At 42.9% G+C, this 15,197-nt stretch overlaps 2 protein-coding genes and 1 long non-coding RNA gene across 3 annotated transcripts in view; 2 read left to right on the plus strand and 1 right to left on the minus strand.

The window, feature by feature from the left end:
• Nucleotides 1–8,102: 8,102 nt before the first annotated feature.
• Nucleotides 8,103–12,505, plus strand: LOC120025782 (ras-related protein rab7-like). Its single transcript, XM_038970425.1, has 6 exons — nucleotides 8,103–8,286; nucleotides 9,021–9,099; nucleotides 9,498–9,624; nucleotides 10,005–10,223; nucleotides 10,434–10,562; nucleotides 10,869–12,505. The coding sequence occupies exons 2-6, from the start codon at nucleotides 9,047–9,049 to the stop codon at nucleotides 10,953–10,955; spliced, it is 615 nt and encodes a 204-aa protein (XP_038826353.1). The 5' UTR covers nucleotides 8,103–8,286; nucleotides 9,021–9,046; the 3' UTR covers nucleotides 10,956–12,505.
• LOC120025783 lies at nucleotides 12,477–13,369 on the minus strand. The gene is made up of 3 exons (XR_005473037.1): nucleotides 13,305–13,369; nucleotides 13,053–13,181; nucleotides 12,477–12,903 (listed from the first exon to the last, which is right to left on the minus strand). It is a non-coding gene; the product is annotated as an uncharacterized LOC120025783 (long non-coding RNA).
• Nucleotides 13,370–14,177: 808 nt separating this feature from the next.
• The window catches only part of LOC120026224 (cGMP-dependent protein kinase 1-like), an 8,589-nt gene continuing 7,569 nt past the window's right edge, over nucleotides 14,178–15,197 (plus strand). The window contains exon 1 of the mRNA XM_038971049.1: nucleotides 14,178–14,534. Within this exon, the coding sequence (XP_038826977.1) occupies nucleotides 14,336–14,534 (199 nt within the window). The 5' untranslated portion in view covers nucleotides 14,178–14,335. The remainder of the gene's footprint in view (nucleotides 14,535–15,197) is intronic.

Consider the following 15,197-nt stretch of genomic DNA (forward strand, 5'->3'; position numbering starts at 1 on the left):
ACTGAGTAAAGGGTCTGAATACTTATGTAAATGTTATCTGTTTTTTATTTGGAATACATTTGCAAAAATGTCTAGAAAACAGTTTTTGCTTTGTCATTATGAGGTATTGTGTGTAGATTGATCAAATCAAATCAAATGTATTTATATAGCCCTTCTTACATCAGCTGATATCTCAAAGTGCTGTACAGAAACCCAGCCTAAAACCCCAAACAGCAAGCAATGCAGGTGTAGAAGCACGGTGAGAAAAAACAATTTAATCAATTTTAGAATAAGGCTGTAAAGTAACAAAATGTGAAAAAAGTCAAGAGGTCTGAATACTTTCCGAATGCACTGTATCTATGGCATTTACAGTTGTGTTTATTTTACGTAGCTTATCCCTGCCCATACCATAACACCATCGCCACTATGGGGCACTCTTTTCACAACGTTGACATCAGCAATCCGCTCGCTCACACGACGCAATACACGTGGTCTGCGGTTGTGAGTCTGGTTGGACGTACTGCCAAATTCTCTAAAATGACATTGGAGGCAGCTTATAGTAGAGAAATTAACATAAAATTATCTGGCAACAGCTCTGGTGGACATTCCTGCAGTCAGCATGCCAATTGCACGCTCCCTCAAAACTTGAGAAACCTTGGCATTGTGTTGTGTGACAAAACTGCACATTTTAGAGTGGCTTTTATTGTCCCCAGCACAAGGTGCACCTGTGTGATGATCTTGCTGTTTAATCAGCTTCTTGATATGCCACACCTGTCAGGTGGATGGATTATCTTGGCAAAAGAGAAGTGCTCACTAACAGGGATGTAAACAAATTTGTGCACAGAATTTGAGATAAATAAGCTTTTTGTGCATATGGAACATTTCTGGGATCTTTAATTTCAGCTCATGACACCAACACTTTACATGTTGCATTTATATTTTTGTTTAGTGTATAGTGAGGTAGATCAAATCAAATTGTATTTGTCACATGCGCCGAATACAACAGGTGCAGACCTTACAGTGAAATGCTTACTTACACGCCCTTAACCAACAATGCAGTTTTAAGAAAATACCTAAAAAAAGTAACAAATAAAAGTAACAAATAATTAAAGAGCAGCAGTAAAATAACAATAGCGAGGCTATATACAGGGGGTACCGGTACAGAGTCAATGTGCGGGGACACTGGTTAGTCGAGATAATTGAGGTAATATGTACATGTAGGTAGAGTTATTAAAGTGACTATGCATATATAATAACAGAGAGTAGCAGCAGCGTAGAAGAGGGGGGGCAATGCAAATAGTCTGGGTAGCCATTTGATTAGATGTTCAGGAGTCTTATGGCAAGTTTTTAGTGCCTTCCTTTGACACCGCCTGGTATAGAGGTCCTGGATGGCAGGAAGCTTGGCCACAGTGATGTACTGGGCTGTATGCACTACCCTCTGTAGTGCCTTGCAGTCGGTTGCCTTACCAGGCAGTGATCCAACCCATCAAGATGCTCTCGATGGTGCAGCTGTAGAACGTTTGGAGGATCTAAGGACCCATGCCAAATCTTTTCAGTATCCTGAGGGGAATAGGTTTTGTCGTGCCCTCTTCACGACTGTCTTGGGGTGCTTGGACCATGTTAGTTTGTTGGTGATGTGGACGCCAAGGAACTTGAAGCTCTCAACCTGCTCCACTACAGCCCCGTCGATGAGAATGGGGGCGTGCTCGGTCCTCCTTTTCCTGTAGTCCACAATCATCTCCTTTGTCTTGATCACGTTGAGGGAGAGGTTGTTGTCCTTGCACCACACGGTCAGGTCTCTGACCTCCCTATAGGCTGTCTCGTCGTTGTCGGTGATCAGGCCTACCACTGTTGTTTCATCGGCAAACTTAATGATGGTGTTGGAGTCGTGCCTGACCGTGCATTCATGAGTGAACAGGGAGTACAGGAGGGGACTGAGCACGCACCCTGGAGGGCATGCACTGTGACCCCGGTGATGCGTTGGGCTGACCACACCACCCTCTGGAGAGCACTGCGGTTGTGGGCGGTGCAATTTCTGTACCAGGTGGTGATACAGCCTGACAGGAGGCTCTCAATGGTGCATCTGTAGAAGTTTGTGTGGGTCTTAGGGGCAAAGTTAAAATGTCTTTAGCCTCCTGAGGTTGAAGAGGCACTGTTGTGTATCTTTACCATGTTGTCTGTGTGAAGGGACCATTTCAGGTTGTCAGTGATGTGCACGCTGAGGAACTTTAAGCTTTTGACCCTACCACTGCGGCCCCATCGATGTGGATGGGAATGTGCTCTCTCTGCTGTGTCCTGTAGTCCACGATCAGCTCCTTCGTTTTGTTGATGTTGATGGAGAGGTCACTTTCCTGGCATCACTCCACCCGGGCTCCCACCTCCTCCCTGTAAGCTGTCTCATCATTGTTGGTAATCAGGCATACCACTGTCGTGTCGTCAGCAAACTTGATGATTGAGTTGGAGACGTGTGTGACCACGCAGTCATGGGTGAACAAGGAGTACAGGACAGGGCTGAGCACATGCCCCTGTGTGGCCCCCGTGTTGAGGATCAGCTTGGCAGAGTTGTTGTTGCCAACCTTCACGACTTGGGGTTGGCCCGTCAGGAAGTCCAGTACCCAGTTCCACAGGGAGGTGTTCAGACCCAGGGCTCTGACCTTAGTGATGAGCTTGGAAGGCACTACGGTGTGGAAGGCTGAGCTTTAGTCGAAGAACAGCATTCTTACATAGGTATATCTCTTGTCCAGGTGGAATAGGGCAGTGTGCAGTGCAATGGCGATTGCATCGTCCATGGATCTGTTGAGACGATATGCGAATTGTAGTGGGTCTAGGGTATCAGGTAAGGTGGAGGTGATATGGTCCTTAACTAGCCTCTCAAACCACTTGACAGAACTGAGTGCTACTGGGCAATAGTAATATAGTTCAGTTACCTCTGCTCTCTTGGTTACAGGAACAATTTTGGACATCTTGAAGCAAATGGGGACAACAGACTGGGACATGGAGAGATTGAATATGTCCATAAAAACACTGCAGCCAGCAGGTCTGCACATGCTCTGAGGACGCGGCTTGGGATGCCATCTGGGATGGCAGCCTTGTGAGGGTTAACACTCTTAAAAGACTTACTCACAGTCACTGAGAAAATTTTTGTTTTCCTCGAAGTGGGCAAAGAAGAAGGTGTTTAGCTCGTCCTGGAGCAAGGTGTATCCGTGATGTGGTTGGCTTTCCTTTTATAATCTGTGATTGTCTGGAGTCCCTGCCACATACGTCTTGTGTCTGAGCAATTGAATTGCGACTTAGGGTTGTCCCTCTACTGTCGTGTTGTCTCTTTGATTGTCTTACGGAGGTCGTAGCTGGTCTGTTTGTACACATCCATGTTCCCAGTCACTTTGCCATGGTTAAATGCGGTGGTTTGCGCTTTAAGTTTTGCGTGAATGCCGACATCTATCCACGGTTATTGGTTTAGATACGTCAGTCCGCATGATCAAAACAATCTTGAAGCATAGATTCTGATTGGTCAGACCAATGTTGAACAGTCCTTACCAAGGGAGCTTCCTGTTTAAGTTTCTGCCTATAGGTGGGGAGGCGCAGAATGGAGGACTGAACTGATTTGCCGAAGGGAGGTCGGGGGAGGGCTTTGTAGCCATACCGCAAGGGAGAGTAGCAATGATCCAGGGTCCGTGTTGCAAGTGTAGCACAGGAGATGTGTTGATAGATTTATTATTCATATGTAGAAACATTGATACTGCAACATGTTACCACCACCTTTTCACGTGAGGAGAATAACACTATTTCAAATCAAATCTAAGTTTATTTGTCACGTGCGCCGAATACAACAGGTGAAATGCTTACTTACAGGCTCTAACCAATGGTGCGAGAGAAAAAAAGGTATGTGTGTGTGTGTAGGTAAGTAGTCAGGGTCTGTAGAATGTAGAATATATATATATATATGGTGTCATTTCATGGGGCTCTGAATAATATGGAGTGTTGTTGGCCTTTTACTCCACCCATTCCATTGGCCACAATGCAAATCATTGTATATGCATTACATATGGGCTAATTAAGAAAAAAATATTGGTGCCGATGTAAAAGCGGGGTGGGAGCAGTGATGGAAAAAGTACCCAAATGTCATACTTGAGTAAAAGTAAAGATACCCTCATAGAAAATTACTCAAGTAAATATGAAAGTCACCAACAAAATCACCAACATTGAGTTTGCCAGATCAGAGTAGCCATTCAAACATTTGTACGGAGTAAAAAGTACATTCTTTTCTTTAGGAATGTAGAAGTAAAAAGTTGTCAAAAATATAAATAGTAAAGTAAAGTACAGATACCCCCAAAAACGAATTAAGTAGTACTTTAAAGTATTTTTACTTAAGTACTTTACACCACTGTAAACAATACATTAATTGCACTATAACAGTGACAAACGGTGCCCACAAACTGTTAGGGCCTACATAAAGCTGTCCCAACAGCAGAGTCCCAACAGCAGTCCTGTCACGACTTCTGCCGAAGTCAGCCCCTCTCCTTGTTCGGGCGGCGTTCAGCGATCGACGTCACCGGCTTTCTAGCCATCGCCGCTCCATTTTTCGTATATCCATTTGTCTTGTTTCCATACACACCTGGTTTTCATTTTCCCAATTATGCTACTTGTATTTAACCCTCTGTTTCCCATCATGTGTTGTGTGTAATTGTTTTCATTTAGGTGGTGTTGGTTTACGCGCTCTACTTTTATGTTCCGTTTTTTGAGCGCGTTTGTTTCATGTAGTGCTCTTGTTTTTTGGAACTATAATAAAGTACGCCTGTTCATTATAATCTGCTCTCCTGCACTTGACTTCGCCTCTAATACACCATCCTGACAAGTCCCAACACTTTACCAATGCTACACCTGGCTATCAGTTCATTCAGCCTCATTTACTGCCTTAAAAAAACATAGCTGATATGGCAGACTTGCTTAAACAAATTTGGTTTCTACTGACAATTGAGATGTACAAACTATGACATAAGGAAGCAGATAAGAGGCAATTTCATAATTTTATTCATGAGCGAGGTAGGACAAACGTAGTCAATATAACTATTTGTTCAGCACTTTTATAATGTACAGCGACAGAATTTAGAACATGGGCCGTTCTTACAGTGTTCTCCCTGTACACCAAGTCAGAACAGTAGGATAAAAAAAGTGGGCATATAAGTAAACAATGAAAGCTCTTACAATATTTGATGATTACTTTGATCTAAAACAGGTTATAGGCTACCAAGTCAGAACAGTGCACCACCAAGTCAGAACAGTAGGCGAAATTAAGATGGGGAAATATACCAAATTATTAGGGTGAGGCACATGGGCTACTAACAGTTTACTACACAACATACACTTAGTATTACTTTCTTAGCTACAGTATACATATCTCCCTGTCATATTACATCATTTATGCAGCAGCATACAATACATTTTTGGACTCACCTTGTTGTGCTGTGCTCACTTGAACAGGAAGGTGACGAATTTTGTCATCAAACTATGTCATTAAAGTCTGGCATTCTCTGCATTTATGGTGCTTTCAAGACAACTGGGAATCATGATGACGTCAGTGATCTTCAGGTCGGAGCTCTAGAAAGAGGCCTGAGTTCCCGATTTACAATTCCGAGATTGATGACCGTTCAAAACTTAATTTCCCATTTGGAGCTTGTTTTTTCCCCCGAGTTCCCAGTTGTCTTGAACTCACTGACGTCATATTTCCCAATTCCGAGTTAAGTTGTTTTGACCGCGGCAGAAATCATGCTGGATTGACAGCATGGGCAATGTTGAATGTTTATAATTTTAAGCTTGGAAAAGAGACCCTTAAACCCAGACTTTGGACCACACACCCACTCCACTGAATAGCAGGCTAGTGATTGCTTTGCAATGCTTGCAGTTAGCCACTGATTTCTTCCAAACCACTCAATGTTGAATTTTCAATTTCCTGCTTGTTGTGAAATGTTTATGTCCAATGTCCGATGAGAACCGATAAATGTGATCTATAATTTATCTTCATTATTTCTCTTCATATGACAAGGATTTGCCAGTAGATTGTCGACTTGATTCATGATGATGACTGCTAGCTAAGATTTTGAAAGTATGATCTGTCCAATCAAATAAAACTTTGTCACATGCGCCAAATACAACCAGTGTAGACTTTACCGTGAAATACGTACTTACAAGCCCTTAACCAACAGTGCAGTTCAAGAAGAGTTAAGAAAATACTTACCAAGTAGACTAAAATAAAAAGTAATAATAAAAAGTAACACAATAAGAATAAGAATAACAAGGTAATATACAGGGGGTACCAGTACCGAGTCAGTGTGCGGGGGTACAGGCTAGTTGAGGTAATTAGTACATGTAGGTGGGGGTGAAGTGACTATGCATTGATAATAAACAGCAAGTTGCAGCAGTGTACAAAAGGGAGGGAGGGAGGGGGGTGTCAATGTAAATTGTCCGGTGGCGATTTTATTAATTGTTCAGCAGTCTTATGGCTTGGGGGTAGAAGCTGTTGAGGAGCCTTTTGGTCCTAGACTTGGCGCTCCGGTACCGCTTGCCGTGCGGTAGCAGAGGAAAGTCTATAACTTGCGTGACTGGAGTCTCTGACATTTTATGGGCTTTCCTCTGACAAGAAGAACGGATGGCAGTGGGAGTTTACTTGCTAGCCTACGGATTCTCAGAAGCCTGCCCGATCTGCGGCCAATTTTCCTGTGTCTTTTCTTCACGCAAAAGGCGAGGATCTGGGCCTGTTCCAGTGAGAGCAGGATATCCTTCTCAGACTCGTTAAAGGAAAAAGTTTCTACCAGTCCACGGTGAGTAATCGCTGTTCTGATGTCCAGAAGTTATTTTCAGTCATAAGAGACGGTAGCAGCATTATGAACACAATAAGTAAAAAAATAAGTTACACAAAATGCTTACATTTTTTTTTTTTAAATAGCACAATTGGTTGGGAGAATGTAAAACGTCCGCCATGTTCTTCGGAGCCATCTATCAATCAAAGCTACTGCAGATATAATGTGATTTGTCTTTATTTTATCTCTGGCCAATGACCTTGAGACTTGTTGGATGGGCCCTTCTAATATAACTATATGACAGCATCCAAGGGACTTGAATTTTTTATCTCTACCCTTTGATTTGGCAGTGACGTAGTGTCCCAATGAGTGACAGAACACTGAGCCAATCACAGCGCAACTAGAGAACATTACCAACCCTTACGCTCTGTATTTTCCGCTGGCTGCCCCACCACCACAGAAAGCACTGAGCAATGCTGAAACACCTGCATTTTGGAGCTGCCTTCCTCAAGAAAGCAAAAAAGAGACGATGTTTGTATGCGGCTTTATTAACTCAATTAACTTTTTTTTATTTTTTACATTGTTTGAAAACTGATATGTGACACGTATTAATGCCAAAGTAACATGTAAAACAGGCAACCCCCCCCCCCCCCCCCCCCCCAAAAAAAATGCGGTGCTCGAAATAGATGTGACACAGGTATGCCAGTCCATCATTGTTTGAGTCTTTGAAGCAGTTAGCTTCTTAACTAACCACCTGATAATAATCGGTATTTGGCACCTCCAATAGCTCAAGGCAGGAGTGCATGAAAATCATGTATGGAATGGCATTTTATTTCATACTAGGGTAAGCAACAACAAAAAAGTGTTAAGGTATTTTGTTTTTCCAACTGATAATAAAGTCAAAAACAGTCAATTCATGTATTGTTTTGGAATTAATATAACATGTAGGATTAAATGTTGGCAATACAAGAAAGACAGAGAAATAAGGGCGGCACATAGGGTGGCGTACAATTGGACCAGCGTCGTTCGGGTTTGGCCGGGGTAGGCCATCATTGTAAATAAGAATTTGTTCTTAACTGACTTGCCTAGTTAAATAAAGGTTTAAAAAAATGCAAAAATTATATAACTGTGATATAAACCTACCAGATATAATATCTTCTTAATGCCATGTAATGTTCATTGTCAGACTGACATCGTCTTCCAAACATGGAATGTCATACATTATACATACTGTAGCTATTTGACACAAAATGTGAAGGGCGTTCATTGGTTTTGACCTGGCGACACGTCAGTCCCTCGTGACTCTGCCAGCAATAGCGTAACAAAAAGCGGATGTTCTTAGCAAGTTAGCTAACCTGGGACAAGGTTTTATGAAGCTGGCTAACGATAGCTAGGTGGTCAGGATTTTCACGTTTAAAAAAAATAGACATAGATCCCGGCAAACTGACATAAGGACAACATTTTTCGTTTTGTCCCTGCGTCGTATTATCGCCGTTTGATTGTTGAACAGGTAATGTTAAAACTGGTCGACATTTTGTCTTTTTACGCAATCTGTAGCTAGCTAACGTTAGTTGGTTAATGTTAGCTTGCTTACTAGGCACTTTTAGCTAGCTTGCTACAACATTTGTGTTTGTTGGGTTTTCTGTGACAGTCCATACGTTTAGCTAGCTAGATACATCTGGTTTACACTTCCTGTTGCATATTATCGGCGTGCTTGGTTGGTCTCAAACAGCATGAGCCGCTTGCCTGTATAGTTAACTACTATATTGTTAACGTTAGCTGTTTGACAGTCTGTAGACGACACTACAGTGTGACCAGTCGGTAGCAAAGGTTAGCATTCGCTGCACCTGCTGGCTGGTAACGATAATGTCACATTTTGTGTTATAAGCTACAGTTGGTAAGATGACAATTTTAATAAGTCCTACTTAATTCGATTTCTACTATGCCCAAAGCTTTCTCGCTAGGTCCACTGTCATGTTTCAAAGAGTTAGCTTGTTACATATTTAGCTAGCTGGTATGCTAATTTGCTAAAGGTTCTTAACTAGCAAAGTCGTTAACTAGCAAGTCTGTATCACACGATGTGTAAACAAGTTCCCTTTAGCAATGTGTCAGTAACACTGGAGCCTATGGCTGTTATCACAATTAAACCAATAGCCTACTGTGTCTTGTACGTTAAATGACCTAGAATAGATAATGCCAGCTACAAGTCCAGCCAGTTGACTCTTTCCCCCCGTCTTTTCTCAGCATAATTACGTTAGTCCCAGGGAAGGATGGCCTCCCGTAAGAAGGTGCTGCTGAAGGTGATCATCCTCGGAGACTCTGGGTGAGTGACCTGGGCCCAGTTTTTCCAGTTATCTGGACCTCACCTACCAGAAAGTATTAAATGCATAGAAATACAATGAATAGAACAGACTAATCATTGACTTGAATGGGGACTCATTCTATTCATTGTTTCTATGCATTTAATCCTATCTGATAACTTGAAAAACTGGGCCCAGAAGATCATGGTGTTTACACAACTAGATGTCACTTATTTTGAACTTTACCGCTCAAGTGTGTATTTGTTCCGTAGCACTCTTACATGTACATCAGCCTCTGTAAAGAAGTCAGGACCTTTATGGCACAGGTAGTTGTGCAGGGGGGTCAGTGTTTCAAGTCCTTCTCTGGCTGTTCTACTAAATAGCTACAGTTCTAAATGTGTTTGTGTTGGTGTGTCCCCAGGGTAGGGAAGACATCGCTGATGAACCAGTATGTAAATAAGAGGTTCAGTAACCAATACAAGGCCACTATAGGAGCTGACTTCCTCACCAAGGAGGTGATGGTGGATGACAGGCTTGTCACCATGCAGGTTGGTCTCGTGTGGTTCTGTATGTTCTTCTATATTATTAGCCTAGTCATGGGTGCTTACCTCTGCCAAATATGTCATAGTGTGTTTGAATCAGAGATTGGGCAAATTTCATCCTGTGATTGAGTCATAGTTTTATCCTTTCTTTTTGGCCTCTTACGCATCTCTCCCCCCACCCCCTTATGTTGCAAGGCACATTTCTGTGAAAACAGACAATGCAATTCTATCTTACAACTCTCATTCCCCACTCGCACCCTCACTCTTTCCCTCTTCATTCTGACCCTCTCGCTCCCTCTCTTCCTCTTAGTGTAATCACATATTGAAAACAATATAAAAGTACTAAAATACCAAAAACATAGTAATTAACATACCTCTCCTGACAGATCTGGGACACGGCAGGGCAGGAGCGGTTTCAATCTCTGGGTGTGGCGTTCTACCGTGGGGCTGACTGCTGTGTGCTGGTCTATGATGTCACGGCGCCCAACACCTTTAAGACTCTGGACAGTTGGAGGGATGAGTTCCTGATCCAGGCCAGCCCCAGAGACCCAGATAACTTCCCCTTTGTGGTGCTAGGCAACAAGATTGACCTCGAGAACAGACAGGTAGGTGTGTGTCCGTACATTGGAGAGCCGGAACAGACAGGTGGTGGAGCGTAGGCAGTACAGAGTCAGACCTTGTCAAATGTTTGTTGTGGCTATAGATGGTTCCATGTATGAGGAAGTGTGTACGACACTGGTGTTAATGATGTATGAGGAAGTGTGTATGACACAGTGGTGTTAATGATATCATGGTGTTACTGTTATGTTGTCTAGGTGACGACAAAGCGTGCCCAGGCCTGGTGTGCCAGTAAGAACAACATCCCCTACTTTGAGACCAGTGCCAAGGAAGCCATCAACGTAGACCAAGCATTCCAGACCATCGCCCGCAACGCCCTCAAACAGGTACACACACAATATTGCCACAGGGAACACCTGTCCAAACATGCCCTCCTTACACACTGGTAGGCAGAGCACCTCCACCCGTTCACTGAGGCTGCTCTCTGGAACTCCTATCATAGTCAAACTTTGCAAATGTACCTACTTTAAGAGTATGTATTAGGCTGTTTTTAGAGGTTTGAATCCTACTCAACCCATCCAATGTGAGTATATCTCAGTACAGCAGATCGTATCGGTCTCACCAAAATGAGGAAGATTTGTTTTTCTTAAATTCTTCTACTTGCTGTTTTTGCACACTGTCTCTGTCTGTAGGAGTCTGAGGTGGAGACGTATGACTTCCCAGACCAGATCAAACTGAGAGACGATCGGCCCTCCTCCAGCGACGGCTGCTCCTGCTGAGACCAACGACGGACGGACGTTGGCTGGAGGAGAGGACCGGGAGGACATGGGTGCATCTTAATAGTGCTCCTTGTCTCCTTTTCGTCCTCTGCACTGGTGTGAAAGATTGGGACAGGTAAAGCAAAGGCCATCTCCCCACAGCCTTCCTGTGTTCTCACATCAGTGCAGATGAAGGGGAGGAAGCCACTTTAGACTATTGAGATGCACCCCATGAAGAGAGGTGGGGACACCCCCCCCCCCCCCCCCGTCTCTGCCCTCCCTTCCTCAGTCAGCTACAGAAGATTCCAGATGAAAAGAAAGAAAACACATTTTTCTAAACTCACTGTCTCCCGTGGTGACCTGACCGACAGGAAGGAGAGGAGAATCCCCCATTTGCACAGCATCACTTTTTAATAAGATAGAAGAACCGGTGATACTATGGAAAATACAATCATGATGCTCCTATTATAATCATTTCTAATAATGTTGTCATGTCTTTTAGTTCTTGTCGTTTTAATTGTTTCATCCTTACTTTTATACTGAGGTAGACTATTGGTCTGTTTGTTTGTGATCAAAGTAGAAGTTGTCATTAACTATTGATCTAGGATCAGATTACTCTTGGCCTAACCTTAACCATTAGAGGGATTGGTTAGGAGCAACTCTTACTTACTCTTCTCTCTCTGTGCCTTTCATCTCATGACAAGTATTACTGCGGCAGATCTGTCATATCAATCTATATATACAGTATATGTGGTGTTTTTCTGCCTTTCAGCAGTCCTTATGTTGCCAAACTGTCAACCCCTAGACCCTTTGACATGTTTCTATTTGAATCAGTTGTATTTCATAAGTTTCTGTTTTAAGCAGTTGTGTAGAGGGTGATAAGCTAACCAGATGCAGTGAAGGTAAATGTGTGCAATCAGAATACGACGGTGTGCACTGACATTCTCTCGACCCAACAGCAACATCGGTTCTGTTCTTTTATACTGGTTAGTTCAGTACATTTCTTATTTTGTTATTCATACTACACAACTATATCCCTGTAGAGGCTGGTTATACATTTTATGGAATGAGGACATGAGATGAGCAGTCAATATGGGCCTGTCTCAAGTTTAAACCCTAGCCCCCTCAAGGCCCCTAATAGATTAAAAATTATCTGATTTGTGTAAGCAGTGTGGTTCTAGTGAAATAGTAGTTGGTCATATTGCTTACACTACTTCTCAGGTCTACCAGGAGGCTATCTAGAAGTTTCTAGGGAAAGAGGGGAGGGTTTGGGACTGGACCCATGTCCTCTGCCCTAACAGTGTACCGTGCCCCTCTTTGGTCCTACTGATCACCTCTCCTAGTTTCTTCCATTCCACTGTCTTAAATCTGCCTTCCTATTCTACACCATCCACTAGCGTTGCTGTGTGTTCTAGTAACATAAATGATTTGTCTCATTCATGCCAACAACCAATGAGCAAAAATCCTTAGTCATCTATCTACGTGAACATTTTCACACAACTCCTACTTCAACTGTCATCTTTTGTTGCATGTCTCTTCACTGTAAAACATAAATGTCTACTTTATGGAAATGTGTCAGTTGTCTTTTTTTTAAGTCTTAGACCTGCAGGCCCACTGCTCTAAATCACATTCTAATGCAACAACTACAGAAATGTTGCATTGGTGTAAGACAATCCAGTTCCTTCAATTTGAATAGCAGAGGATTGAAAGTGGGACATGTCGCTCTGTACCGAGGTGCACAGCATGCTTCTGCTGGGTCTGTCGGCCAGAGAGACCCCTCTGTTCAGCATAACACTGCTCCTCTTGGTTCTCTGCAGGTCATTGTAGAACAGAGACTACTGAGTGTGTGAGTGGTCACTGAGGGACAGGTGGTCCGAACAACTCCATGGTTTCCATCACCAGGGAGAGGTGGTCCATAAACGACCCTACAGAGACACGCAGGATACGGGCCTCATCTGCCCTCCACCTCCTTATGGGGTATGGTGTGAGAGGTATGGAAGAGACAGGAGATGGTGAAAGAAGAGATGAGGGAGGGATTCACATGACCTACAGTAGTACCTCCATACTCTTACACCATTGATTACACTAGGTGGTAGTACACATACAGCAGATACTCACACAGACAGCGTGCTACCGGAAACAGTGAGCTCCTTGCTGATGCCTCCTTTCCGGGGCTCGCGGTTTGGGGAGAGGGACTGGAGCGCGATGGACGCTTCGCGAGTTGATGGGAACGGGACGTCCAGAGCACTGCGGAACTGTCAAGGAAGCTTTCACTCTAACTTTCATGTTAAATTACCAAAATATGAATACAATCAAGAGTTAATGTCAACAAACATTATACTGACGTTTTATATTGGGTAAAAAGGATACAATTCCAGTGTGCCTTGTTTGTGATTGTTTTCAGTGCAGGGTGCAGCCATGGTGGTTATTCTAGTAGGTAAATCTAGTTTTTACGACCGCATTGCAGATTCCCCGTGAATGCAACAAATATATATTTAAAACATGATGTGGAGATTCGTCACGATTGATGACTACACTGCTGTGTTTTCAGATACATAAGAAAGTGGATTTGCCAACACAAAAAATACAAAAACGTGTATTAACTGGTGTCATCAATCTTATTAAAAATATAACTATTTATTCAACATATTCAGCTTGAAACATCACAAGCAAACCCTGTGATCATGTGCATGGTGTCAAGGCTATTATTTAATTAATGTTAACTAATCGCCCATACATTTCTGGAAAAAAAAGATCCAAACTTTTATGCATAAGTGCACGGCAATATTGCCTACTGTAGAAATTGTCCATTCAGTGCTCGGTTATAAATCTTCACTAGAGCGCAACCGGCAGATGGGGCGAATGTGTCTGGTATCTCTCTCCATCATCTGAAGTTTTCACACCTTTAAAATTACCCTTTTAATTCACATTCGTCGCGGTCTCTGTTTGATTATCCTATCCTGCTCGATTTTCACATCAGCTATAAATCAATTGACACATGATGAGATGAGAGATCCGCACACAACTGTGAATGGAGCGCTAACAGAAGTCAGTACGTGCTTCTTGTTCACACACACCCAACGCTTGGACAAAGGTAGGATATTTTTTACACTTTCAAATGTATTTTTCTAATAACTGCATGAACTTGACATTCCCAAAGTATCAGCACGTGGTGTATGTGTGTTTCTATATTTCAGTTTTATTGTAACCTGTATGTGCATATCGTTATTTTATTTCAATGTATTTATGTTTGTGGGATTAACCAGTGAATAATCAAGGATTTTGCATGTGGTGGAGCTGTCCCCAAAACTCACAAAATAAATTATTTATTCTCCATTCCTGTGTGTGTGCATCCTGTGTGTGATTGCTATGTGTGTTCTGAATGTGTGCATATCAAGGCTATGGGTACTCTGAGGGACCTGCAGTTTGCGCTGCAGCTGAAGATCGAGGAGCTCCGTCAGAGAGACACTCTGATAGATGAGCTGGAGTTGGAGCTGGACACTAAAGATGACCTCATCAGACAGCTGCAGACTGAATTGGACCAACACTGCAAAGCTCTACAACACCCAGGGACCACTGAGAACACAGGTAAGAGGTACCGTACCAAACTAGTCATGAAGTGCATTTGGAAAGTATTCAGACCCCTTGACTTTTTCCACATTTTGTTACTTAAATTGTTTCCCCCCTCATCAATCTACACAAAATACCCCTCAATGACAAAGCAAAAACAGGTTTTTAGGATTTTTGTGGAGATTTATAAAAAAGAAAAACCTGATATCACATTTACATAAGTATTCAGACCCTTTACTCAGTATTTTGTTGAAGCACCTTTGGCAGCGATTACAGCCTCGAGTCTTCCTGGCTATGACGCTACAAGCTTGGCACACCTGTATCTGGGGAGTTTTGGGGAGTCATCTCCCTGAGCAAGGCCCTTCTCCCCCGATTGCTCAGTTTGGCCGGGCGGCCAGCTCTAGGAAGAGTCTTGGTGGTTCCAAACTTCTTCCATTTAAGAAAGATGGAGGCCACTGTGTTCTTGGGGACCTTCAATGCTGCAGACATTTTTTGGTACCCTTCCCCAGATCTTTGCCTCGACACAGTCCTGTCTCAGAGCTCTACGGACAATTCCTTTGACCTCATTGCTTGGTTTTTGTTCTGACATGCTCTGTCAACAGTGGGATGTTATACAGACAGGTGTGTGCCTTTCCAAATCATGTCCAATCAATTGATATTACCACAGGTGGACTCCAATCAAATTGTATAAAC

Source organism: Salvelinus namaycush, chromosome 31 (genome assembly GCF_016432855.1).
Source record: "Salvelinus namaycush isolate Seneca chromosome 31, SaNama_1.0, whole genome shotgun sequence".
In the NCBI taxonomy this organism is placed as follows: Eukaryota; Metazoa; Chordata; class Actinopteri; order Salmoniformes; family Salmonidae; genus Salvelinus; species Salvelinus namaycush.

Coding starts and splice junctions, on each gene's coding strand:
- LOC120025782 (XM_038970425.1), top strand. CDS start 9,047: ATGGCCTCCCGTAAGAAGGTGCTGCTGAAGGTGATCATCCTCGGAGAC. Junction 9,625..10,004: donor ACAGGCTTGTCACCATGCAG/GTTGGTCTCGTG, acceptor CTCTCCTGACAG/ATCTGGGACACGGCAGGGCA. Junction 10,563..10,868: donor CCCGCAACGCCCTCAAACAG/GTACACACACAA, acceptor CTCTGTCTGTAG/GAGTCTGAGGTGGAGACGTA.